Genomic DNA, 27310 nt, shown 5'->3' on the forward strand with positions numbered 1-27310 from the left:
TAAACTCTTAGGAGCCATTATTCCAGTAAATATCTCCAAAGTGCAGTGCACTGTGTTCTGTCCCCTCCTGCTCCCTTTCATACCCTTCACTGATCTATTTCGCTAGGCGGGATAGATGACAGAGTTGACTACATTGGCTTTAAGCCGTCTGAGGATTCTCCTACGTGAAGGGAATTGTGTGCTAAGGCCAAGATTTTCAAAAATAGGAGTCTAAAATGAGGCTTCTAACTGCTTACTAAATAAGTAGCCAGATTTTCCAAAATGCTGAGCACCCTAAAGTCTCTGTTGAATTCAGGCCTGATGTTAGGTATCTGTTTCTGGAAATCTTGGCCTTGGGGCAAAATTCTCTCTGCTTTGCTCTAGAAAGTGGGACAGAGGATCAGGCCCTCAGTCTCATTGTACATAAACGTGAAATCTGTCTGCCCCCACATTCAAATGGAATGCTTGAATAATGTAACACTAACGCACAGATTCTCTCACCGTTTTACCGTACGCTGTTATGGCCAAATACATCCTTGTATAATGCTAATGACTTGAGTGGAATTTCACAAGGATTTCGTAAAGAATTTGTTCTTTAATGTTTAAATGAAGTGTGGTTTGGCTTTATTAGGATAGCCCAAATCCTTATTGCAGTCATATTTGAAATCCTTCACTGGTTACAATGTCAGGTCTGTCTCCTTGTCCAGCGCCCAAACAACAGTGTCTGTTCGAAAAAACAAAGTTGCTCACGCAGTTGTCTGTGAATTTCTCTGTTGCAGGATACACCCATAATACATCACAGAAGAACTATTGCATGCTGCACAGATGAAGATTTCTGTAATGAAAACCTTCACCCTACACTGCCACCGCTGAAAAATAGAGGTAAGAGGAGGAAGAAAATCTAGCCTTAAATCAGTAGATGCGTGTATTTTTCCTAGAAAAGAAAAGAGAATTAGATGAGCGGCATGGAAAAACAGATTTTTTTTGTATCCTGTAATTGTTCTGATAATGTACGGAAACAGTATCTACTTGGTTGTTGCTGGTATTTACCTCTATTTGTATTCCCATGATGCCTACAGACATCAGTCAAGGATCAGAGACCCATTGCACTAGGTGCTGTGTGTAGTAAAATAACAGTTCCTGCTCCAAAGAGCTCACAGTCTAGGTTAGGCTGGGGCAGGGACTATCTCTTACTTTGTTTGCACAGTGCTTAGCATGGTAGGGACTTACTGAGGCCTCTAGGTGCTCATGCCATACAAATATAAAATAACAATAATGAATGACCTCTGTCATTGCAAAAGATTGTAGTTTGTAGCTACATACTAGTTTCAATATGACACTTGGGACCAGCTCCTCAGCTGCTATAAATCAGCATAGTCCCATTGAAGCCTGTGGAACTAATGATGATTTATAGCCACTGATAATCTGGCCCTCAGAGAATAAGGTCTAGATGTTACTATGAACTCTGTGTTTCAAAGGAAAGGAACAAACAAGAGATTAACACTCTGCACAAATTCATTTCCAGTTTTGGTTCGAAGTTATACAATGTTTTCTATTTTTAAAATACGGCAGTTCCCGGGTAAGCACGACATTTATAGACTGCTGTGCTGGATTTGTGTGGTCAGCATCAAATTTGGTCTCAGCAGACAGAGTTTCCAATTTTTTTGATATTGCCTGTTTAAAACTGAGAACAAAATTTGGACCATAGTGTTGAACAGTAAGTTAGGACCTGTTTCAAATCCCAGTCTAAACACACAGATATATTCTTATTACTTACTTACTTATCCACACACACACACACACACCCCACATGCATATAGAAAGGACTATTCCGGCAGTCCTTACTGATATAAGTGCTTACTTCATTGGGATTCTACACAGCAGGGCTACAGGATTGGGCCCATAGCATGTAATATGTAAACTAATTCAGCATTGACTGGTGAGCCACGAGATCACTGAAACCTCATAAAATTCTGACTCCCAACATAAGAGCTGTAAGTCATTTTATTGGTCTTTGTTAAGAGAAAAAGTTTACTTGGATAGAGAGAAAATCCCACAAGTAAGTACATTTGTATGTTTGTGTAGTATATGAATAATATAATTTTATTTTGGAAAATCAAGTCCATGATTTCCCCCCCACGTGCTGGTTGAATTAAGCCCTGCAGATTCAAAATGGAGCAACCTTGTTCTAACTTGTCTCTCTCCTTGGTTTTATATTACATTTTCCATTCCAGCCTAACCTGGATGGAAATGTAAAAATCAGGTAGTTAGCATAGTCAGACATCTATCTACTGTTTATGCAAATCTCAAGCTCTTTTGCTAATGCCAAATTTTCTTCCTTTTTTTTTTTTTTTTGCGGGGGCAGAGGACACTTAAGTACTTAGGTCACAGATAGCTAAGATGAATAAACACCAAATAGCAGAGAGAATATTTTTGAATATATTGTTAGATGAATAGCTTTTGAGCTGCTTGAGTACTGCAAAACTAGTTGTTTAATTTGTTATTTGACAAACAAATGGCAGTATGTTCATTTAACGTAATTCCTCCAACACGAGTAGCTAGACAGCAAATTGTGGCTGTAATTTTAGAGCCTGCTTCTGACAATGTGGCTCTATGGTCTGGAGCTGTGGAATAGCATGAAAGTCAGCCCCTTTTTGAAAGCTGTACGGTCAGCTGTGATTCTTGGTACCAGAAGCCAGGGAAGCTTGCCACTGCTCTGTTACAATACGAACACTCACCAAAGGGGCAGCAATTTAGACTGTGAATTCTCCCGCTAGCCATATCCAAGAACATGCAGCTAATATATAACAGTTGACGAGTGCTTGGTTAATAGTCATTCTTCCTGTCTGGGATTGTTTTTAAATGTGGTGCTGTGACTCTCCGAATTATTATCAGGATTTAACATAAACAGTGGTGTTAAAATAAATAAGTAAAATTAAAAATGGACTTGTTGAAACAAAAACTGCTGGATTTGTTGGGAAAATGTATATCGTTTGGTATTTGAAAACATACAAAAAAGTTAGCTCCTGATCAGGAGCTTTTGACCAAGGACATGTCTCAGGGGAAACTGGGGTCTGGGGAGGTCCTTCAGCCGTAGGTCAAAGGTTGCTAACTAGAAATTAACCCATGCACAGAATTATCATCTACAGATGCGTGCAACTTGTGTTCTGAAAATGTTTCTCTATACCTGGCAGTTCCTGGAAGGAACTCACTCTGTAGCCATGAACAGAACGAAGCAGACAGAAGAATTAAAATTAATCAAGCCAGAGAACGATCTTTCTGTCAAGCAGGAAGGAAAAACACAACAGCCGCTAAATCCATTTCTGGACAGTGTTCAGGCGCATCCTGCAGTCCGAGTAGAATAAAAATACCCTGGAGATAACCTGGAGTCCCCTTGCCAGTCATGCAGCCGCCTTATTAAGGAAATGAGAAGAATAATAGAGTCTGAAAGGACACCTTTCTTTTAAACAATAAAAATATTACTGGAAAGCCCAGTGAAAGTGCAGACTGAAAGCAGATGAGAACAAATATGTCTTTACTGATTTAAAGCCTTTATAAGCAGAAGTGGTGGTGCCACCATGTCTGGCTCCCTGCCTGTAGAGCTAGTGATGAATGGGCCCGGGAATGATTGGAGGAATGAGGATGGGGTCTGATGTGTGCACACAAGCCTCAGGTTTCACTGCCGTTTTTACCCAGATAATATGAATACTGTGAATGGGAAGAAACTGGGGAGGCAACTGAATCTTCTGTGCATTTGATATGCCGACTCCACCCGAAACCCATTTTGCTGAGTTTTAACTACACATTTCAGCAGAGTGCCGTACATGACAAAGTGAGTTGAACAAGTGATGGGGCTGGAGGGAAGCAACTAAGACTATCTGAAAGGGTCTTGAGTCTTATTGAAGATATTTGCTGAAGAAATTGTTTTCTAACTTGTTTCCTTCTCTTATCATCTCTCCCTCCCTATACTGAAGACACCCCTGATACCCCTGTGTGGTGTCTAGAAATAACATCACTGTGTTTTCTTATAACGTATACTCCTTGCATGCTGGGCATTGGACAATGGCTAAAACTCGCATTCAGCCACAGTAAATAGAAGAGCTTCACTAATGTATTGCTTGTTTATTATGTATCCCTCACATAATAACTCACTGCGGTCTTCTAAAAAAATAATAAAATCCTGCTTATTTTCTAACCTCATAGCTTGGCTTGGCTGCAGTTGATAACTTACAAAACATTAGGAAGCACTGGGTCTAAGTCCAGTTCCCATATCACAAAAATTAGTGCAAATTGGCACCCTTTTCAATTGCAGCTGAGAGGCCAGGGATTGAGTAAGTTTGAAGACTGAACCACCTTCCCCTCTGCCAGCCTCAGGAAATAGCCCCACCAGGTTTGCACTGAGGCAGAAGGAGAAGTTTGCATGGCTGCTTTGTATGCAGCACTTGTTCTGTGGACAAAGGGAGGACTTCAGTGTCCAGGGGAAGTTAGTCTGGCACTTTTCACCAGCCTACATAGAAATATAGGGCTGGAAGGGACCTTGTGAGATGCCTCCTGTGCTAAGGCAGGACCAAGTAAACCAAGATCATCCTTGACAGGTGTTTGTCCAACCTGTTCTTAAAAACCTTCAGTGAGGGAGATTCCACATCCTGTCTTGGAAGGCAGTTTCAGAGCTTCACTACCCTTATAGTTAGAAATGTTTTCCTAATATCTAACCTAAATCTCCCTTGCTGCAGATAGAGCTCATCACTTGCCCTACTTTCAGCGGACACAGAGAACAATGATCACTGTCCTCTTTTTAAGAGCCCTTAACATATTTGAAGACTGTTTGGAGGTCTCCCCTTAGTCGTCTTTTTTCAAGATTAAATAGGCCCAGTTTTTTTAACCTTTACTCCTAGGTCAGGTTTTCTAAAACTTCTATCATTCTTGTTGCTCTCTCTGCAGTTTGTCCGCATCTTTCCTTAAGTGTGGCACCCAGAATTGGACACAGTACTCCAGCTGAGGCCTCACCAGTGCCGAGCAGAGCGGGACAATTACCTCCCACATCTTATATACACCCCAAAATGACATTAGGCTGTTTCACAACTGCACCACATTATTGACGCATATTTAATTTCTGATCCACAGTAACCCCAGATCCTTTTTAGCAGGATCCTTATATAGCCAGTTATTCCTCAATTTGCAGTTGTGCATTAGATTTTTCCTTCCGAAGTGAAGTACTTTGCACTTGTCTTTATTGAATTTCCTCTTTTTTTTTGTTTTGCTTTCCTCTTCCCCAGAACAAATCTCCAATATGTCAGGGTTGTTTTGAATTCTGATCGTGCCCTCCAAAATGCTTGCATCCCATCCCAGCTTGGTGTCATTCACAAATGTTATAAGCGTACTCCCCACTTCATTATCCAACTCATTAATGAAAATATATCAGACCCAGAACTGACCCCCGTGGGACATCGCTAGACGTGTCTTCCCAGTTTGACAGAGAGCCATTGCTGATTACTCTCTGACATTTAAAAATAAAGAATTCTGGGCATTTTTCTCTACATTTTGATGAGTATAAGTTTCCAAAACCCCCAAATGAGCAAACAAGCTAAATCCCTCCAAAGTTATTTGAAAACATGTCTGAATTCTGGGCTGATAACTCACTCATTCACCATCATTATTGCCTTGCATAACATGTTGGTAAACATAAAAAGGACTCAAGAAAGATGTTTTGCCTTCCTTTCTTATTAGGGCCAATGTCATGCCTACTGTGTGGCAGGTGCATCTTTAATAAAGTTGTGTGTAGTGTTGTTGTAAAGACAACCTTCTGATCTAAGGTAATTACCTTCATAGCTGTAACTAGTCCAGCCTCCCTCAATTTTATAGGCTAAAATGCAGAACTTATCTTTCACACCGAGATTCCCTTTTTTCTTTAAGTGCTTTCTGGGATATTTTTTCCTCCCACACAAATGCCTTTGATCACAGAAAAAATGTAAATCAGCATTTTCAAGTGTGTCTTCCTAAAGTTGGGCGCCTTATTTTAAGAGGTGCAGAGCACTTGCCGCTCCTTTTAACTTCTGTAGAAGTTGAGGACGCTCAGCACTTTTATGCAAGGGCCTAAATAGGGATTGTAGGTGCCTGACTTTGGGTAACCAAGTTTGGAAGTGTTGGCCACAGTTTGTAGAATGCTAGCCACTCTTCTTTGCAGAATCATCGTCAGTGTTCTTTATTCGATTCAATTTTTATACACACACACATAATCCATTAAGAATACTAAAGAAGAGGAAACATAATTGTGATCTCATTACAGTTTCTGATGGGTGTAACTTCATTTACCTGAATAGGGTCACTTCTTGGTTTACTCTGGTGTAAGCAAGATCAGAACTGAGCCCTGTATGTGTGGCACTCAACACTTTTGCTAGAGAAGCACAAAAACCGCCAGCCCAGTTTTTATTGTCACCTGTTCTATGAAACGAGAAACCCCTTGCTGCAAACGAATTTCCATATTCTCCAGAGTCTGAAGAATTCTCCCCCTATAGTCTGCAGACTCTGCTTAGCCTCTCCTGGGCTAATAGGCAGTGACACCTTAAACTGTTACAAACCACACATTTCAGAGGGAAATGACTGGAGAACATCGACTGCTAATAAACGATGAAATAGAACCTTGGCTCCCCTGAACCGCCCCCTCTTTCACAGAGAGAACCGGACTTCCCAGTGGGTTCTCGGTTTCAGCTCCCGGCACGCTCAGAGTGACGGTCCAGGTAGAAATCTGCTGCTCTGATGAGAATGATGTGCTCTAGTGTTTTCCCGATAGGCCCTGTGTCAGTGTCTCCTTTCAAAGACAATGGCCACGTCTTGAATGTTTACATTGTTAATGCTCCAGGAGCAGATAATGTCAGGTTAAAACATGACCAATGTGCTCACAAGGCAGATAATGCTCAGTAATCCCTGTTCATGATGGGAAGGGGAGGGAAGGAAATACTTGGAAGCAAAGCTGGGAGAGGGAACTGGATCTTTAAAATAGAAGTGCGTGACAGTAAGCCAAGATTCCCCTCGGATCCTCCTTGTCTCATTACCCGAGCAAATCTGAAACATAATAGTGTTATTCCAGGATGAGTCGATAAGGATAGAATTCTCACAGTTTACTGCATGTTCAGCATTTGTGTGGAAGATGCAAGACAATCAGACGGTGAAGGCTTCCGAAAACCTCATCCTTATCTGCATGAGAGTGAACACCAGACTGGGGATGGGGAGCGTGCTAAAGTATCACAGTTTTGAGACTTTGTCGTTTTAAAAGAAGATGGTGCAGGATTTCTTCAGTTTTCAGCATGAGAATATGTGTCTGAAATGAGGATGCAAATTGGGAGACGACAGCTAAATTTTAAAGCAGAAAATGGGTATGGCGTGCCAGGATTTATCCAAACTTTTCAGTTATTTTTATAGCGTCACAATTCTTACATATTGCTTGGTAATATTGCATTTTCAAGCGGTTTTAAAGAACGGCTCATCTGCAATGACACATTTTTCTACAAGTGCAAGAATCAAAAACAAATATTTTTTTCTGCTAAAGTGCTGTGAGAGAGAGAGAGACAGCGATCCTTACAGTGATGTAAATATAACTTTAAGGACTTTAGCTCTATGCCCTAGCAGGGATTAGACATCCCTTGTATGTCTTCTCTGCTAGGATAGACACAACTTGGGTATATTAATTGCTTTTGTTAAGACTCTCATAGTTTTCTTAAATTAATAAATGTTAATTAAGATAGAGGCACCAAACTAGTCTGTGTCCTAGCTGACAAGATATGTAAGATACAGGACTATTATAAATCCCAGGTTTGAGGGGGTGGGGGGCTAGTGGTCATGAAGGGCTAAAATACTCCCTTGCAAACACAGTCAAAAGCGCCAGGGTTACCAGTGAGATCTTTGTCTGAGTAAAGACTGCAGGTCAGTCAGGCCCTCGATTGCTGTTCCGTGTGCTACGTTTGCCCCGTTGGATGAGGGCTGAAGAAGGAGCACATAAAATGGCTCTGAAATCAAGTGATACATTACACAATGTTACACAAGTCGAAAAGAAAGGGGACAATTCTGTTGCTTAATAGATTTATAAATTCTTGTATGTCTTTTTACATGTGAAACTAAATTCAGGAAGGCAGAATGCATTTTACACCCAACCTAACGTGAAAGGCATCTCAGGTATTAGAGAGTATTTTTGTATTCTAAGACAAAAATACAGCCATTGTACAGAGCTTTTTTATTTTTTAAACCAGATTTTGTTGAAGGAAACATTCACCATAAGGCCTTGCTGATCTCAGTGACTGTTTGCAGTATACTCCTGGTACTTATCATCATATTCTGTTACTTCAGGTAAGCCGGAAGTATTTAAGCTTCGTCTGCTTCACATTTCTTCCCAACATCACACCCCCACCCCGGCTTATGAACTGTAAAATTAAAAAAATAACAGGAGGGAATTGGGGAACAATTAAAAAAACCTTTATTTTTATTATAGGGAAAATTTGTATATTTTGCTAATGTTAAAATCAGAAAGACTTTGATATAATGCCCTACAATATAGTTGGTCTTTTGTATAGCATCCTTCATAGAAAGTATATCCTAAAAAGCTTTCCAGTAGGAAATAACACAAAATAGTATTCAGTGAAAATGAAAGAAAACAATGGTGTAAAGACACTGTATAGTAAATAAAGTAAAGCTCATAAGCCTATTAACACAGTGCACACAAATTCACAAACTATACCCAAAGAGGGAGATAGATTCAGCAAGCATAGGCAAATTTGTAAAAATGCCTTTCTTTGGTCAGAAAAGATCCAAAACATCCATAACAAAAAGGTGAGGTATTTACTGCATCTCTGTTTTTAGGACTATTCTCTGAATTAGAGGTTTAAAGTTGGTACTTGGCTATGCAAAATTATGCTGGATTCCCCAGCAAGATGATAGTCAGCCCCTTCTGTAGACCTAAAGCGTTCTAATGTTGCGACCAGATCAGAAAATAGTCGTCGACGAGGCTAGCACGTACAGGAACTTGTGCATGACTAAAAGTTAAATGTGAGCAGCGTTTTCTACATAGCATGCCTTCCTCATTGTACTGTCGACTAATTTAATTTTCACTAAAATCGTAGGCATAAAAGGCAAGAAAGCAGACCTCGTTACAGCATTGGACTTGAACAGGATGAGACTTACATTCCTCCAGGGGAATCCCTGAAAGACTTGATTGAACAGTCTCAGAGCTCAGGAAGTGGGTCTGGGCTCCCTCTGCTGGTAAGAAAGGAATGTAATTTAGATACACACATAACTCTGTAAGGCAAAGACACCCCCAGCATAAAAATTCAAGGGGATTTATAGGAATTATGTTAGTATGTGTAGGAAGAATTAGGTTCTGGTTGTCTGTCTGCAGAAATGACGAGGATATCAGTTGGAGAATAAATACTTAAGAATCAGAGCTCTTTATTTCACGTACCAGGATCTGCATCTGATCTCAGGAACACCAACATAAATCCGGATTAACCCCATAGACTTCAGTGGGATTTATCTGGATTTACACCAGTGTAAATGAGATCAGAATACGGCCTACAAGCTTAGATGTGGTGCTTTTTATAAACACAGTTACATTATTTTTAGAGACAGGATGGTTACGTGGAATCCTTTTACACCTTGGCTTCATTTAGCATTAAAAAACTGAGAGTAGAATCACTGTATTTTGCGCTACAAAAGTCTTGTAGGTTAAAGGTATGCCAATTGAATAGAGTATAACATGTATAAGTTGTCTCAAATGTAACTGTGACCGAGACCCAATGTACTAAAGAAGGCTCCGTTTCAGCGAGAAGGTTTAGATTTCAGAGTAAAGCTCATGGCTTTTCCATTCATCTGTGTTTTAGTTTTCTGATAACCTGACAACCTGGGACCTCCTGCACTTCCTGGCATCGCAGAAGACTCAAGATACTTATTTTAAAAACTACCTTTTAAAACGATTCATTTCTTTTCTTGTCATTTTCCAAATGCATAGCTGAGAAGTTATACATCGCTCCTGTCTACCTCCATATAAAGCATGCATCGCCGTAGTATCTGAGCAACTTCCAATTACTTAAAGATAGAAATAACAATAATGGTTGCTCTTTCTTTCTTCTTTCACTGCCTAAATGAGAATAGCTCAATTTGTTCACATTTGTATTAACTTATTGGCCACGTCTAGACCAAGAGTGTAGGTCATGTTTTACAATGTGTTGAAACTAGGGAGGGAGTTTAGGATTGACCACAACCAACTAACTTGCTTTTAAATACAACTTGTCCAGTCTCTAGTAGCTGCGAAGTCCTGTTTAAAATCATATTAATTAAAATATGTTATGTTTTGAAACACAGATGGTTTTCCAAATGTCAACATGACCATTGACAGACAGATAAGCAGCAGAATGAGCTTTGCAGTTGATTCCAAAAGTGGTGAGGTCCCGAGTTATTCTTTCCGGGTGTGAGCATGAGCACCATTGTGTAGCTCCAGCTCCTGCGAAAGCTCAGTCTGCTGTTCTCACAAACCTCTCTGTATTGACCGGCAGTTTCGTTGTTCCAGTGAAACACAGCTGTCAAGGGAGATCATAGCCATTGCATGAGAGGGTCAATCTCTCAGGTAGCCAAAGGCATTTCCATGGAGGCAGTAGGAAAACAGGCCATAGACTGTAAACTGGATTCTACATTCATTGGGGATCCAGTGCAGAGAGCAGAGTACTGGGTTGAATGCGTTCACAGCAACCCAGATTGTTAAGCAGATGGGCTGCTACATTTCGAATCAGGACACAGAATATTACCGTATACTCCATAGCCTTAACACAGCCTTAATGTAGATTTTTGCACTTAGTTTCCTAAGGCTTTTAATGACAGAACTAAAAGGAGAAAAAGTAGAGCTGGTTGGAGCAATATGGTTTTTCCAAATGTGTTTTTACCCACCTCCCTAAGTTTTGTTGTTGTTTTTTTAAACGGCATAGGTAGGGTGGGTTAACTGTCAAACTGTCTAGGTCCTTTGATCCCATTGGCAGCGTGAGCCCCACTCTCTTCAGCAGATTGCAGGATCTGCTGCTGAGAGCGCATAGAATTCAGCTGCTGGGGCTCTGTTTGCCCTGCCTGTAATTTCTTTTATAAATCAAGAAATATTCCTCACTTCTTCCTGCCCCATTGCCTAACTAAAAAGTCATAAACAGGTTTTCCTCAAACTTTTACCGCAACCAGTGATTTTCTAAGACAATTGTAAGACTGTGAAAACAGGTTCACGATGGGGAAGTTGCATTGCAGCCCTAAAGCTTTTGCTATGGTAAACACAATAAGATATGTTTGTCAGATAGTTATCACAGCAATAGGCAGCTTAGAAGTGCATGGATTGATACTTATTGTCCAAGAGGGGACGCCCATGCCTGTAACAAATACGTACAATGATGTCTGGTGAAAAACACTATCCTTCATTTTAAAAGTGTTTATGTCCAGCTTTTTTATTATTTGTTTCAATAGAAAACATTTAAAGTTGTTTCAGAGAAAGCAAACCATTTTTTTTTTGCAGAACTTGTAAAATGTCAGTTTCTGATAAACAATATTGTCTTTCTTTTGTAGCTCGCTTATTATATCGGATACAAAGGTTACAACAAAGCCAAACCTTAACCAAGATACTATCGTTCCTCTGACATTGAACCTTGTTCATTTTCTCTCTCAGATTTACTTGTATTATTCATAATTATATGGTGGCTCTTAGTCAAGCCCATATATTTAAGGTAGTGTAAATGTTGCTGTGAGAAACCACTGTGAGCTGTTGGGTGCCTTTTTTAGGTGATTGTATCTCTAGCATAAAAGTTTGCTGCAGGTTGAATGTTGCCATTCAACTTCTAAGCCCTGCTGAAGCGTTTTAAAAACTTGTAAATAAAGGTTCCTACCCTGCAAGCTGGGTTACACAGGCAAATCTCTGCCTCCAGGCAGAGCTCCATTTACCTCAGTGGGCCTCCGAGAAGCTGCAAAACCAGGGCCAAAAGCACAGAACCAAGCCATTTTCAAGGTATACGAAGGTAGAGCTGTTTCAATAGCTCGTGGAGTTTGCCACAATAGACACAGGACATTCAATTAATCTTACTCGTACATTTTTATCAGTACATGTATAAATACTTGTTGGTTTTTGATTGAACGCATCACAGCTCTGGTCACAAACATTCGTGTGACCAAAACTTGGTATGAATTTTACAAACAGCAAGTTTTGTGCCTTTCGCCGAGATGTTTTCATTCAAGACGCAAAACCGCTTTTGTGACAAAACAAAATTCTATTCAAGCAACAGCGGAAGTAGTATGTAAATATTTAGCTCATCCTGTCAGAGAAGAGAAGCAAAATGTCCCGTTTCCTTAGCTGATCAGTGTCAATGTTTGTGTAGAAAAACACAAATATTGAAAACTGAATGGATTGTTCACTGTGAACAGTTTACAATCAATCCCTAACACAAAAATGTTTGTAAAATCTGTTTGTCAAACAATTTAGAATAATATGCATATTTTTAAACATCACAAGCCATTTATGAACAGAAAAAGAACTAAATGCATGAAATAAAATAAACTGAACACAATAGTTTGACCAGCTCTAGTAGGAAGAAACCAACTTAAGGTCTTCCATGTAGTATTCCGCCTTTTGAAAACTCATAACAGAAATGTGATTTTCATTTTCTTAATATAATTTAATCAGGAACTTTTCATCATTAAATATGGCAATTGCATGTGCTTTATGATGCCATTACATATATTTACACAAATTAAGTTATACGATATAATTCCATTATTTTTCAGGATATATTCTTTAAAGTAGGAAAATTGGAAAGCAACAACACTAAAATTATATTACAAAATGTGAAAGAAAAATTCCAGTGTAATAGAACTGTTCAGTCACTACTTCAAAGTATAAAGGAGAATAAACCAGTTTAAAAACAACTTAAGCTCAATTTCTGTTCTTGGCTCGCACTGGTGTAAATCAAAATAACTGCACTGAAGCCACCATCGGATAGTGTGATAATACATATTCAGTCTGTAAAAATTCAGCTTCCATTTATATGCAAATCAGAGAAGGAACTTGCAGAGCTGTTGTTACACAGGTTCGGTTATTTTTTCCATTTAAAAATAGTTTAAACATCATAGTTTAACATAAACAAAAACAGACCTCACCTGACAGGTTTGACATGCATTCAGACTGGAGCTGAACCGTTTCAGACCTGGTCTGTGTTCATAAGGAATGTGACAGCTTGCACTGAATTGCGGTCAGTTTCGGAGAAAATGAAAGCGTAGCAAATTGTTTTTGAAATCCAGTTTTGAATATTTTTTTTTAGCAGCCTTGTTTATCAGAATGTTTTGGGAGGACATTGAATTAATGTAACTCATTAAGCATTCAGATAACACTGCTATTTGAGTGCATTGAATTTCATGAGAGTTTTACATGGGCGAAGGCAAAATCTATACTTTAATATTTAAATATAACGCCTGGTGCAGAAAGATGCAACTGCACTGGACTCAATTACAAAATTTTGTTTGTTTTAAAATATTTCCTACAAAAGCCAGAACGTTTCCACTCAGGCTTGAACAGGTAATACTGAGGCACGAGCGGTTGCCATTTCAATATTCTATTGTACTGTCTTGTGACTGGGAAATAGAGCTGTGAACATTCATGTATTTGTAGGCTGGATCACAACTTTTACTCTAGTTTTCTTCTGTGAATTGTTCGGAATATATAGCCTCCAGACATGTCTCATTCCCAAGAGGGTAAGTTAGTCTGTAATCGCCCAAGGTGGATTTTTTAGTCATAACAGGTTTAGTTGTTGAGTGTATGAGCGGTCAGTCTTCCTTAACTCTGTGTCTGATCTGTCATCCTCATCAGAAATTACTCTGCGGTGCTGTCGGCTGTGCGAAACTTCTGGTATATGTCAGCAGGTGCTTTGAATCTAGCTTTTATTCAGAGTGAAGCTACTTGACGAAACTGATGTCAGTGCATAAACACAGATTTTACGCTGTGCTCCTAAATTAATGTTTTGGGGAAAAATACTCTATGAATAATAATGATACGTTTGTAGCCACTCAGGCTTCCTAACGCCTGCATTTTAGCAAACTAACTAAAAACTTGTGGCTGACATTTTTACAAATAGGAGCCCAGAATTCGGCTCCCAAATCCATATATGGGCTCATAATTAAAAAACGGGGTAGGATTTTTGAGAGAGACTCAGTAAACTTCACTCGTTGTTGGGGGCTGACACGTCTGAAAATCCCAGCTCTGATTCTTAAAGGCGCTGAGCATCTTCTATTGTCTCCTGTTAAAGTCAACGAGAGCTGCTGGGTACACAGCATTTTGAAAAATCAGGGCAGTTCCTAGAGCTGGTTGGGAATTTTCTGTCCCTGTTTTTTCAAAAGTCAATGTGGTTTCCACTGGAAAATGTTGATGTTGCTGAAATTTTTCCATTTGCCTAAGGGCTAGACTCCCTGGTTGGACTGTATCTTCCATGACGCACCAGTGTCTCCCCTATGGCCTACTCATCAATATATTTTGTTTCAGTTTGGAAATATCCAAATGCTGCATTCCAAATTGATTTTTTTTCCAGAACTTTTCATTTAGCATTAACGTTTCCTAGGATGCTAATTTGGGTTTTTTGGTCAGCTCTGTTGGGGATCCTAAACATGGATTTAGGATCCTGACTTTAAGCTCCTATGTTTGAAACTGTCAGGTAGATCTATGCCTATGCTGATCCACTGGCATAAAGTCATGTGTGGTTGTAGGTGTGGCCAGACTACCAGAGTGCCCGCGCTACTACTCCATCCTCTGGGAAGCAGCGGGAGATTCCATCTCCCCCAACTCTGTGCGAGGCCCGTGCATTCCAGCTCTTTGTGCGAGGGTTCCTATGTTTTAGCATGCGAGAAGGAGACAGACAAAGAGAGATGAAACACACGTGTTGGGGAGTATATTTAAACTATATTTCTTGGGATTTAACAGGTCCAAAGGACTATAGCAAAGCAGATTCAGATGGTGAAGCAGATAGGGAAAGGTCGCTATGGAGAAGTTTGGATGGGAAAGTGGCGTGGAGAAAAGGTAGCTGTAAAAGTGTTCTTCACCACTGAGGAGGCCAGCTGGTTCAGAGAGACAGAAATCTATCAGACTGTCCTGATGAGGCATGAAAACATTTTGGGTAAGCGAGTGAAATGTTTCTTCGTTATTCTCACTAATAACTTTGTATTTGCTGATGTCCTTTTCTTCATGCAAAATCATTTTAAGGGTCTCCCTGCAGATAGAGAGTAACTGGATTTGGGAGGCTGTAATCCCCAACAACCATACAGCTGTTTCTCCCACCTGCGTCTGGGGTTTTTTAAAAAATGACACCATGTAGCAGAGCTTTCTGTAGGGGGCGATGCTGGGCCACACTATGCCGGGAAGTATGTCTCATCCCTGGAGTGACCAAGAACTGAGCAGACCTTGCCCCTTGCGCAAGTTTAACCCTTAATCTGGGGATTAGACAGAAAGCATTGATAAATTTTAGCAGGGGCTGTTCTTAATATAGCCATATAATCACTCGGAGTAATTGTTGCAGACTTTTTTTCAGGTAGTATAATCCACATTTTTAAGTGTGTGGTGTTCAAGAGCCCTGAAAAATATTAATCTGAAAATATTTCCCCCCTCCCACAGGGTTCATTGCTGCAGACATTAAAGGTACAGGGTCTTGGACCCAACTGTATCTTATCACAGACTACCATGAGAATGGCTCCCTGTATGATTATCTGAAATCCACTACCTTGGATACAAAAGCCATGCTAAAACTGGCCTATTCCTCAGTTAGTGGCTTGTGCCATTTGCATACTGAGATCTTCAGTACTCAAGGCAAACCAGCTATTGCCCACCGTGATCTGAAAAGTAAGAACATTCTCGTGAAAAAGAATGGAACCTGCTGTATAGCAGACCTGGGCTTGGCAGTTAAATTTATTAGGTGAGTAACAAATTTCTGTGTGTCACAACCCTGAGTTTATAGTTGTATATTACTGCATGCTGAAATGAAAGACCAGAGACCGGGATGGGGGGCAGGGTGTTAAATTTGTGATCCAACAAATAATCTGCCCATGTAACTAATTAATTGGGATGTATTGAAAAGTACGCTGGTTGTGCTGCTTTTTGTTTCATTTCCTACAAATCAAATTCAGCGCATGTATTAGAGCCAACCATTTATTGCTCTTTAGAAGTGAGCTGTAGCTCACTTCGTTTCTAAGGTGCCACAAGTTATGTATGTTTGATCCTTTTTTTCTTTTAGTGATACAAATGAGGTGGACATACCACCAAACACCCGGGTAGGAACAAAGCGCTATATGCCTCCTGAGGTGCTGGATGAAAGCCTGAATAGGAATCACTTCCAGTCGTATATCATGGCTGATATGTACAGTTTTGGACTCATCCTTTGGGAGGTAGCAAGGAGAGGTGTGTCAGGAGGTAAATGACAAACATGTTCATTTGGTTGCGGTTGCAATAAACTAACCTTGGGGGAGAGCCCCTCCCATTGCTGTTTTAGACTTTTCCCACATTTCCTAGGATGGTATTATTAAAAATATAAATTTGCGCCCCCATAATATAGATAATAGTACAGAATAGCTTGCATGGATCGTGTCTATAAGAGGGTGTAGTTGATACAGTGCAGACATCCTTTTATCCTGCAGTTATGATCCATCTGGAAAATGTTTCTTTCAGGAATAGTTGAAGAATACCAGCTTCCATACTATGATCTTGTGCCCACTGACCCCTCCTATGAGGACATGCGGGAAGTTGTGTGCATCAAGAAGCTCCGTCCTTCATTCCCCAATAGATGGAGCAGTGATGAGGTAAGAAGTCCTTTAAAATAAAGCAAGCATTTTTTTATTATGTTACCAAACTGCACTGTTTTGCAATACTATGATGTTAAGGGTAATACAGAAAAGCCAAACCGCCCATTAAAACTTCTCCAAAGAATAGGGAAAAGGCTTGATAAGTAATACCGAGGTCAGATAGATATATCTATTTGTTGCATCGCCTATCCTTTTTTATGTTTTCTGTCCTTTCCACAGTGCCTAAGACAAATGGGAAAACTCATGACAGAGTGTTGGGCTCACAACCCTGCTTCTCGCCTCACAGCCCTGCGAGTAAAGAAAACACTTGCAAAAATGTCAGAGTCACAGGACATTAAACTCTGATTCAAGATCTCTTGTCTGGTGAAAGCCCTTAAAAACTGACTTTCCCTTGATGATCATCGGAAGCAAAGCCTTCACTATCTGCTCCCTGTTTGCAGGGGGAGGGGAAATACCATTTCAGTAACTGGTTCAAGATTATGTATGTTGCTTGCTTTCTGTGAAAGCCCATTATTTTTTGATTGTTTAAAAGAAGATTACTGTTTTAAATTTTATGAAAATGAAACTTATGGTTAGAACTAAAGACCTATATATTGTTACATTAAGAAACTGTGCCTGAAGTTTGAAGTAAAGTGACTTTTCATTTATAAAAATATTTGCACTCCAACAAAAATATTGAGGTGTGGCTGTGACATTAATGGCCTTAAACAGAAGCCAATGGTTCTTGGATTAGGCTGAATTTTCACTGAAAAATAAAGACTTATTGAACCAGTTTGGTTTGTCTTAACAGCCTTTCATTTATCAGAGAAACCACTGGTGAGTGAAACTGCTAAAAGTTGGTAGGTCATAAACATATACATCCAGAACTGAAACATTTATTTATGAAAACTTTTGACACCCACCTCCCGTGTAGTCAGTGATTGATATTACATGGGAAGAGCGTGTACATAAAGATGGAAAATTTCTTTTGAAGATTAGGAAACCTGTAAATACTACTGGGAACAAATGGTTATGTTGTATTTGTTCAAACTGTGTATTGTTGTTTTAACATTCCCCAAATAAAATGCAAAATTTCGAGACACCTAACGTGTGGGAGGACACACTGAAGAACCCCATTCTTACATTCGTGGTTGGTTCTTTCTACCAAGTCATTTTGTGCTAGAAGGCGTCCGTTACAAAGACGCCAGGGCTCATCCGGGCTCTGCTTCCTGAGACTTTACGGGGCTCGGTCTGTCACTAACTAACTTCCCTGGGAGTATCCCCCCCCGCTCTGCCGGCCCAGCCCAGCCCGGCCCGGCCCGCTGACACCGCCCGGCTCCCCCCATGGGGGGCGAGAAAGGTTCCGTCTCTTACCGTTATCGGGGGCGTGCAGCGCAGGGAGCGGCCCGGGGTCTCTCCGAGGCCCGGCAGCCGGACACGCGCCGCTCGAGCCTCTTCCCTGCTCCCGACGCTGGAGCGGTCGCCGCTTCCTGCTTTGTAGCCCCGCCTTGCGCCTCCCGATTGGTAGCGTCCCCAGCCAATGAGGACGCTGTTCCCAAATGCGCATGCCCAGCCCGCTTTGGGGGCGGAGCGGGGGTGGCGGGTGGCGGCACCAGCAACAGGGCAGCTCGCTTTCCCCAGCGGAGAGCAGATTGCCCCCCCCCCACCCGCGTGACTCCATTACTCCTTGAGGCAGCGACACCGAATCACTGCACCAAAAGCTGACTCTGAAATAACCAGAGAGGAAGCAGCAGCAGATGGGGCAGAGGATTCAGGCCAGCAATAACCAACCCTCTGTCACCGTTTTTTTACACCCCCTCCCTCCCCCAGCTGCCTTCCCCTTGATGTGACACCACAATGTGCAGAACAGTTAGGGTATTGTATTACACGCCCAGAGCTGGGCTCATTCAGTTTCTCCTGGGACAGGAACCTGCCCAGGGCCCCCTCACGCCTCTTGGAGCCTGGAGCCGCTTGCTGGGAAGACCTAGGGGGTGACAGTGGACGAGAAGCTGGATATGAGTCAGCAGTGTGCCCTTGTTGCCAAGAAGGCCAATGGCATTTTGGGATGTATAAGTAGGGGCATAGCGAGCAGATCGAGGGACGGGCTCGTTCCCCTCTATTCGACATTGGTGAGGCCTCATCTGGAGTACTGTGTCCAGTTTTGGGCCCCACACTACAAGAAGGATGTGGATAAATTGGAGAGAGTCCAGCAAAGGCAAAGACAAAGCCCTGGCTGGGATGATTTAACTGGGAATTGGTCCTGCTTTGAGCAGGGGGTTGGACCAGATGACCTTCTGGGGACCCTTCCAACCCTGATATTCTATGATTCTAAGATCTAGGTTCACACACCCACTGCAGTGCCCAGCCTGTGCCTGCCCCTGAACACCTTCCCAAATCAACAGGACATACCGGTTTGTAAGATATAACTCAGGACCCGCACTTGGCTTAACCGCAGGCACCGAGATTAGTGAAAAGGAGAATGCATTTATTATCAAAGAACAGTTGTTTGGAAAAAGAAAAGGAGTACTTATGGCACCTTAGAGACTAACCAATTTATTTGAGCATGAGCTTTCGTGAGCTACAGCTCACTTCATCGGATGCATGCCGTGGAAACTGCAGCAGACTTTATATACACACAGAGAATATGAAACAATACCTCCTCCCACCCCACTGTCCTGCTAGTAATAGCTTATCTAAAGTGATCATCAGGTGGGCCATTTCCAGCACAAATCCAGGTTTTCTCACCCTCCACCCCCCCACACAAATTCACTCTCCTGCTGGGGATAGCCCATCCAAAGTGACAACTCTTTACACAATGTGCATGATAATCAAGTTGGGCCATTTCCTGCACAAATCCAGGTTCTCACATCCCCCTCACCCCCAAAAGCAACTACAGCATTTGCTCAAGAAACTTCCTGAAGAAGCACAAGATCAAATCCGCACAGACACACCCCTGGAACCCCGACCTGGGATATTCTGTCTACTACCCAAGATCCATAAACCTGGAAATCCTGGGCGCCCCATCATCTCAGGCATTGGCACCCTGACAGCAGGATTGTCTGGCTATGTAGACTCCCTCCTCAGGCCCTACGCTACCAGCACTCCCAGCTACCTTCGAGACACCACTGACTTCCTGAGGAAACTTCAATCCATCGGTGATCTTCCTGGTAACACCATCCTGGCCACTATGGATGTAGAAGCCCTCTACACCAACATTCCACACAAAGATGGACTACAAGCCGTCAGGAACACTATCCCCGATAATGTCACGGCTAACCTGGTGGCTGAACTTTGTGACTTTGTCCTTACCCATAACTATTTCACATTTGGGGACAATGTATACCTTCAGATCAGCGGCACTGCTATGGGTACCCGCATGGCCCCACAGTATGCCAACATTTTTATGGCTGATTTAGAACAATGCTTCCTCAGCTCTCGTCCCCTAAAGCCCCTACTCTACTTGCGCTATATTGATGACATCTTCATCATCTGGACCCATGGAAAAGAAGCCCTTGAGGAATTCCACCAGGATTTCAACAATTTCCATCCCACCATCAACCTCAGCCTGGTCCAGTCCACACAAGAGATCCACTTCCTGGACACTACAGTGCTAATAAACAATGGTCACAAACACCACCCTATACCGGAAACCTACTGACCGCTATTCCTACCTGCATGCCTCCAGCTTTCACCCTGACCACACCACACGATCCATCGTCTACAGCCAAGCTCTGCGATACAACCGCATTTGCTCCAACCCCTCAGACAGAGACAAACACCTACAAGATCTCTGTCAAGCTTTCTTACAACTACAATACCCACCTGCGGAAGTAAAGAAACAGATGGATAGAGCCAGAAGAGTTCCCAGAAGTTACCTACTACAGGACAGGCCTAACAAAGAAAATAACAGAACGCCACTAGCCGTCACCTTCAGCCCCCAACTAAAACCCCTCCAACGCATTATTAAGGATCTACAACCTATCCTAAAGGATGACCCAACACTCTCACAAATCTTGGGAGACAGGCCAGTCCTTGCCTACAGACAGCCCCGCAACCTGAAGCAAATACTCACCAACAACCACATACCACACAACAGAACCACTAACCCAGGAACTTATCCTTGCAACAAAGCCCGTTGCCAATTGTGCCCACATATCTATTCAGGGGACACCATCACAGGGCCTAATAACATCAGCCACACTATCAGAGGCTCGTTCACCTGCACATCCACCAATGTGATATATGCCATCATGTGCCAGCAATGCCCCTCTGCCATGTACATTGGTCAAACTGGACAGTCTCTACGTAAAAGAATAAATGGATACAAATCAGATGTCAAGAATTATAACATTCATAAACCAGTCGGAGAACACTTCAATCTCTCTGGTCACGCAATCACAGACATGAAGGTCGCTATCTTAAAACAAAAAAACTTCAAATCCAGACTCCAGCGAGAAACTGCTGAATTGGAATTCATTTGCAAATTGGATACTATTAATTTAGGCTTAAATAGAGACTGGGAGTGGCTAAGTCATTATGCAAGGTAGCCTATTTCCCCTTGTTTTTTCCTACCCCCCCCCCAGATGTTCTGGTTTAACTTGGATTTAAACTTGGAGAGTGGTCAGTTTGGATGAGCTATTACCAGCAGGAGAGTGAGTTTGTGTGTGTATGGGGGTTGGGGGTGTGTGTGTGAGAGAAAACCTGGATTTGTGCTGGAAATGGCCCACCTTGATTATCATGCACATTGTAGGAAGAGTGGTCACTTTGGATGAGCTATTACCAGCAGGATAGTGAGTTTGTGTGTGTGGTTTTTGGGAGGGGGGTGAGGGGGTGAGAGAACCTGGATTTGTGCAGGAAATGGCCCAACTTGATTATCATGCACATTGTGTAAAGAGTTGTCACTTTGGATGGGCTATCCCCAGCAGGAGAGTGAATTTGTGTGGGGGGGTGGAGGGTGAGAAAACCTGGATTTGTGCTGGAAATGGCCCAACCTGATGATCACTTTAGATAAGCTATTACCAGCAGGACAGTGGGGTGGGAGGAGGTATTGTTTCATATTCTCTGTGTGTATATAAAGTCTGCTGCAGTTTCCACGGTATGCATCCGATGAAGTGAGCTGTAGCTCACGAAAGCTCATGCTCAAATAAATTGGTTAGTCTCTAAGGTGCCACAAGTACTCCTTTTCTTTTTGCGAATACAGACTAACACGGCTGTTACTCTGAAACCAGTTGTTTGGAAACAAGTCATGACCTAAACAACCACTTTCTAGACACTTAATTAAACTCGCAGGTTAACCTCGTGGCTGAAGACGTTTCTCTCACCCAAAATCCTCTGCAGCTTTTTCAACCGAGGCTAACTGCGACCCACGCTGTCCGTTCGCTTCCCAGGTGCAGGGTGAAGGCGGTGTCTCTTTACTCTGAGGCAGGATAATCCCCCAGGGCTTGTTTTCGCCTGCATGCTCCTTTTCTGTTGACTTCGCATCTCTTTGTATTTAAACAGGCATGCATTCTGCTATTTTACAATGCTACAGTTGCATCCCAACAGAGAGATACACTTTGCAGAGTTTAAACACAGATTTTCAGGATATATACCTAACTCCTTATATAGTATCTGTGCACCATTTCACAACAATATTAATGAGTAGCATGTCCACCGCTTTCACCTGAAATTCTTTGGAAAAACCAGAATGTTCATAGCAGACTCAGGAGATTTTTGTAACCCCGCCTCCGCACCCCCTTGCCAGTTACCATTACAATACTCTTGTGTCACAGGCAACAAAGCGGCAGCAATGAGTCAACCCGGCGATTGGTGACTAGTCACCGACCCCTTTATTAACCCATCAGACAAATAAGCCCCTGGTCTCAGGAGGTGGATTGCGGCGGCCACCCTGGGATGGCTCTGCATTGTAAGCAGAAAGCAGGACGGTCTGAGCGCCGAGGTAAGCTACGTTCTCATATTCTGCAACATGCCGCGATAGTACTGCCTGGTTTGTGATATAAGCAGATAGGTCACTTGTCAAAAAATCCAAATATGTTTGTATTTTGCCCCAGGACAAGTTACAGAAGTCCTTCTGGGGCCAGTACCTAGAATGCTAGTATCCAAAACAAGGAGAATGAAAGGTTTACAACAAGCTGAAGAACTGGGACAAACCGATGGGCTGGATTTTAGTGACATGTGAAGAGTTTTATAACTTGTAAAATCATCTTACAAATGCTGCTAGTGTGAAATACAACGGCACATGAGACGGCTTTCCGGAAACTGGTGTCTGAGACATTTTGGGGTGCGATCCGGATCGGTGAGTGGCCGTGTCACGACCTCCTCTGCAACGTGGGGTGCCTTGCTGCTGTGGCTCCCGAGCTGGGCTGCTCACAAACAGCCACATGGCTTACAGGTCACACCCTGAGCGTCTGCGTATCACCACAGCCCCGATCCGGCAATTCTGACCCCGGCGGCCCATTAGCGACCACCAGCCACGCTCTGGCTTCCGGCAGCATCGATTACTATGTGCGCAGTGACCCTGATGCACTCCCGGTCCTGGATTTCCCTGCAGAAATGTCTGTTCCGCACTGTCCAGATATATTCGGTCCATTGCCTCTGCGAGGGCATCGAGCTACAATACCTTAAATAGAGTTCCCCGCCCGATTCACAATACTGGATGAATTGTGATGAAAGAACAAAGCAAGTTCATTGAACTACAAAGAAAGAGATTTTCAGAAAGTACAAGTTATAGTCAGAAATGGTAACAAGACAAACATAAAACACTTCCTAGTACTCAACTTAAACTAGACATGGTTCAAGATGAAATTCTTACCACAGGTTTTCAGTAGCTTTGCCAACCAAGTTCCAGGACAGGATCTGCTCCCGAGGTCCCACGGCTGTTTTCTTTTGTTCTCTTAGGTGAAAGAGAGAGATGGACAAGAAGAGAGAACCTGAGATGTTTTAGCCTCTTTTTTATAACTCAGTCACCCTTGGAAAACCATTTTCCTGAGCGTGACCCCTGGTTAAAAGCTCTTTCCAGCTGAGAGCAAGGAGACACAGAGTCCGGTGCGGGAGAGGTTTCATACCATCATTTGCTAATGTAACCCTTCTGCCAGGCCGAGTTGATAGCAGCAAGGGCTGGGTTCAGTACACAGGGGTTCCTTCTCATCAAAGCAGATGCAAAACAGGCTCAAGCCCCCCCCAGTGACCTGGGAAAATCTTACACACACCCCTGGGTGCCTCAAAGAGGCAATATTTTCCCTCTCGCAAGCACAGAGTCTCGGTGTAGCAGACAGTCTTTAATAACATGAGGTAAACGACATCAGCATTAAATTGGGAAAACACCACAACTAGGGTTCATCAACCATGAGCAAACACCCACCCCAGCAAATTGGGCCAAGTCCTTTCCCTCGGATTCTTGAGTCCCACAACCCAAACGTCTCTTGAGTCCAGCAATCCAGAAATCACCCGAAGTCCAAAAAAAGTCCAACAATCCAAAAGGCCAGCCCGAGTTTAAAAGTTCATCTGCAGAGTTTTACTCCCCAGTCTGGGTGAAAAGGTGCATGGCGGGGGTGGGGGTAGGGGCACCTTACATGACCTGAAGCTGACTGCCCCACAGCCATAGGGCTTCACTCCGATCCGCTGCACAAGCCACTCTGCTCTGCCAGCTAGTCGACGAACAGATCCACTCCGCTCTAGATCTTCAGGCTCCCCACTACTTAACACAGTGCTCAGTGATTTCAGCTCTTAGTAATGTTAGCTTTTTAGTGATTTCAGCTTGTAGTAGTAGGAGCCTTAGTGCTGGTACACCATAAGGCCAAAGCGAATTCAGCTCAGGACCTATAGCTAAACTCCTAATAGACCCAAAATTAGCTCTGACATTCCACCATGGAGAGAGACAAAGATGCAGTTGATGTTTCGGGCACTCACAAAAGGGCCAACACCACCAGATATTAACATCTGTCTCCAGTCTCTCAACTCACAGAGTTTTGGAACCCGTGTCCCTTGCCTTGCGAGTGCTACTTAGTTGATGGCGAGTTCTTCCATCATAACAAAAGGCCAAGTACAGTTCCACTGTCCTTGATTCCCATAATCAGGGTAATAACAATTTATTCTTCCTGCCCCAATAACAGAGACACTGGGGATCCCACAGCAGCCAAAGTGACCATTTGGGCAGCTATGGCCTCATTCTAGGCGGGGTGGGTGTGTCTATGCAAATGAGATCGGCCCCTGAACTTCCACAACTTGCCACACCTCACCACCAGATGTCAGGGTGGAGCTCATCCTGATTCTGTTTACACTAAGATCACATCTGCAATTTCCTGGCCTGCTTCCTTGCCAGAGAATGGCAGCTTGGTAGGTGATGACACCTGGCTGGGATGTCAACTTGTCTTTTGGGTTTGTACGTTCATTACTTGACATATAATGCTGCTACATACATTTTACTGTGCATTAATGACCAGCAAGTTTTACTTCTCACATGGTACCTCAAGCAGGCGTATTTTGTACAAAGATTTTTTTACAATCGTGTGTTGGGTGTGAATACAGGGGTGCCTTCTGTCGTGGAATCTTATTGAACTTTTCAGCCTTTACTATGCCATTATTGACTTTCCGCAATAAACCTGACTGATATTGGTTATTTGGGCTCTTCTATATATTTCATAACAAACCAAAGCAGAGCCAAGCACTCGACGCTATAATTTACCTACACTGCCCACCGGCCACATGGGCAGTTAATTACAGGTGGGCTCCTTCTTTAAAAAGTTCATCGTGGATAGACCAGACCCTGGTGCCTCTTCAAGAAGCCAGCCACTCTGGGATATCGGCCTTAAATGGTTGGTACATTCGCTGCTGAAGTAAACCCGGTCTTTGCTCCTCCTCACCCCCTTGCCTTTAAATAGGGGCCGCCCTCTCCTCTGGCATGTGACACCGCTTTGCCTGGAAGGAGATATGTCTTGGTCTCGGCGTCTCTCTCTGTGCAGAATTATTTCTGTGAATTAAAAAACGCCCCCAAAACTATGGAAATGCCGACAAGGTTCCAAACACATTGTGACAATTCAGCAAAGCGCCCGGGTCCCTAAACGGCTCGTGGAGAGACCCAGCTATACGGCGGTGGGTGGGGCTCCGATTAGAGCCCCGTGAAAGTCGAATGACCCAATGGGGAGAGATGGGGTGCGGGATATCCAGTCTGAAGTGGCATCACGCAGAAGGAATCAAAAGCAGAATCCAGCCCAGAGGCAAACAGCTGCTGGGCTTTCTGAGGGAGCGATGCCTCACTGCACCCTTGAACCCTTTCTGCTCTAATGACTCCAGCAGTAATGCCATCCAGGCGGGCTGTGCTCGTCTGGTGATGTGACTCCTACTCCCCGGGAACGTAGGGTGCTGATCTGAGAGCAGCAATGAGAGAGAAAGCGTTAAAAGGGAGAGGGTGGGGGAGGACAGCAACAGCCAGGGGGCAGTGCAGCTGGGCCGCTTGGGATCATTGTTGTGTGGGCTACGGCTACTGTAGCGCCGACCAAAATCAGGGCCCGCTTACGGCATTGGCATGATTAGCAGTATTATGGTAGCATGCAGAGGCCCAAAATTAAGAAGGAGACCCCATGACGTGCCCATTATCAGCATCACATTGCAGTAGCACCTGGAGGTGGGGGACATTATGACGTGCACGTTATCAGCAGCACTACTATAGCACCTATGGACTCCCCTTTTTTAGAGGGCCGGGGGAAGCCCCTGTAGCGGAGCTCCTGTCCCAGAACAAAGTGCACATTACCATTGTGCCTGGTGGGGGCCCCCAGTATGAAGTAGACATTATCAGCAATATTACAGTGACAGCCTCCCCTTTTTACAGTGCACATTGTAAGCAGCATTACGGTAGCTCCAGAGGGCAGGGGCAGTTATGACGTACGAACGATTGGCAGCATTACGGTAGCCCCTTTGTTGTTACTCGGGACTGTGCTGAGCTATTTCCATCTGGCACAATCCGAGTTATTCACTGGGGACAAACACAGTCCTGTTTCCCGAGGGACTCAAACCGCCCAGGCCCTTTCGTTGCTCCGAAACCCAAGCCTGCTTCTCCAGCCCACCCCAAGCCCAAAGGAGCTGTTTCTCCACTAAGTTTCTGCCCGGAACACAGCCAATCCCCCAGTCTCTGTGTCTACCACCCAGGACCTTCCTTAGGCATACAGAGGCGGATTTACCATAAAACACAGGGTGCCCTGGCACGGGGCCCCGCAATGACAGGGGGCCCCAGGGCCGGGCACCTGCAGGGGCAGAAGCTTGCTCCAGCTGGCTCCTGGGGCTTCTGCTGCAGACTACGCCCGCACCCACCAGCAGCCAAGCTCCCTCCCCCCACCCATCTCTTCCCCTGAGCACACCATGTTCCCGCCCCTCCCAACGCTTCCCCTGCCACCAAACCGCTGTTTGCCGGGGCTCCAGGAGGGAGGGGGAGGAACAGGGCCGCAGTGCGCTCGGGGGAGGAGGTGGGGCAGGGAAGGGGCCTTGGGGAAGGGTGTGGAATCGGGGCTGGGCGGAGCAG

At 43.4% G+C, this 27310-nt stretch overlaps 2 protein-coding genes across 26 annotated transcripts in view; one reads left to right on the forward strand and one right to left on the reverse strand.

Moving 5' to 3' along the window:
* The window catches only part of BMPR1B (bone morphogenetic protein receptor type 1B), a 356174-nt gene extending 338251 nt beyond the window's left edge, over positions 1-17923 (forward strand). For all 3 annotated transcript variants that reach the window (XM_073340728.1, XM_073340729.1, XM_073340730.1), the window contains 8 exons: positions 759-861; positions 8223-8319; positions 9090-9228; positions 14951-15143; positions 15638-15935; positions 16254-16429; positions 16685-16815; positions 17038-17923. In XM_073340728.1, coding sequence (XP_073196829.1) covers positions 759-861; positions 8223-8319; positions 9090-9228; positions 14951-15143; positions 15638-15935; positions 16254-16429; positions 16685-16815; positions 17038-17163 — 1263 coding nt within the window. In that variant the 3' untranslated portion in view covers positions 17164-17923. The remainder of the gene's footprint in view (positions 1-758; positions 862-8222; positions 8320-9089; positions 9229-14950; positions 15144-15637; positions 15936-16253; positions 16430-16684; positions 16816-17037) is intronic.
* The window catches only part of UNC5C (unc-5 netrin receptor C), a 398952-nt gene continuing 372196 nt past the window's right edge, over positions 555-27310 (reverse strand). For 11 of the 23 annotated variants that reach the window (XR_012158488.1, XR_012158469.1, XR_012158478.1 and 8 more), the window contains 4 exons: positions 9151-9225; positions 8246-8393; positions 3167-3392; positions 555-913 (listed from right to left, as the gene is read on the reverse strand). The gene's annotated coding sequence lies outside the window, so the exon portion shown is untranslated. Of the gene's footprint in view, positions 914-3166; positions 3393-7867; positions 7983-8245; positions 8394-9150; positions 9226-22959; positions 23690-25480; positions 25766-27310 lie in introns of those variants that run through there. The other 12 variants (XR_012158484.1, XR_012158466.1, XR_012158480.1 and 9 more) reach the window with 8 other exon arrangements.

Source organism: Lepidochelys kempii, chromosome 4, assembly GCF_965140265.1.
Source record: "Lepidochelys kempii isolate rLepKem1 chromosome 4, rLepKem1.hap2, whole genome shotgun sequence".
NCBI lineage: Eukaryota > Metazoa > Chordata > Testudines > Cheloniidae > Lepidochelys > Lepidochelys kempii.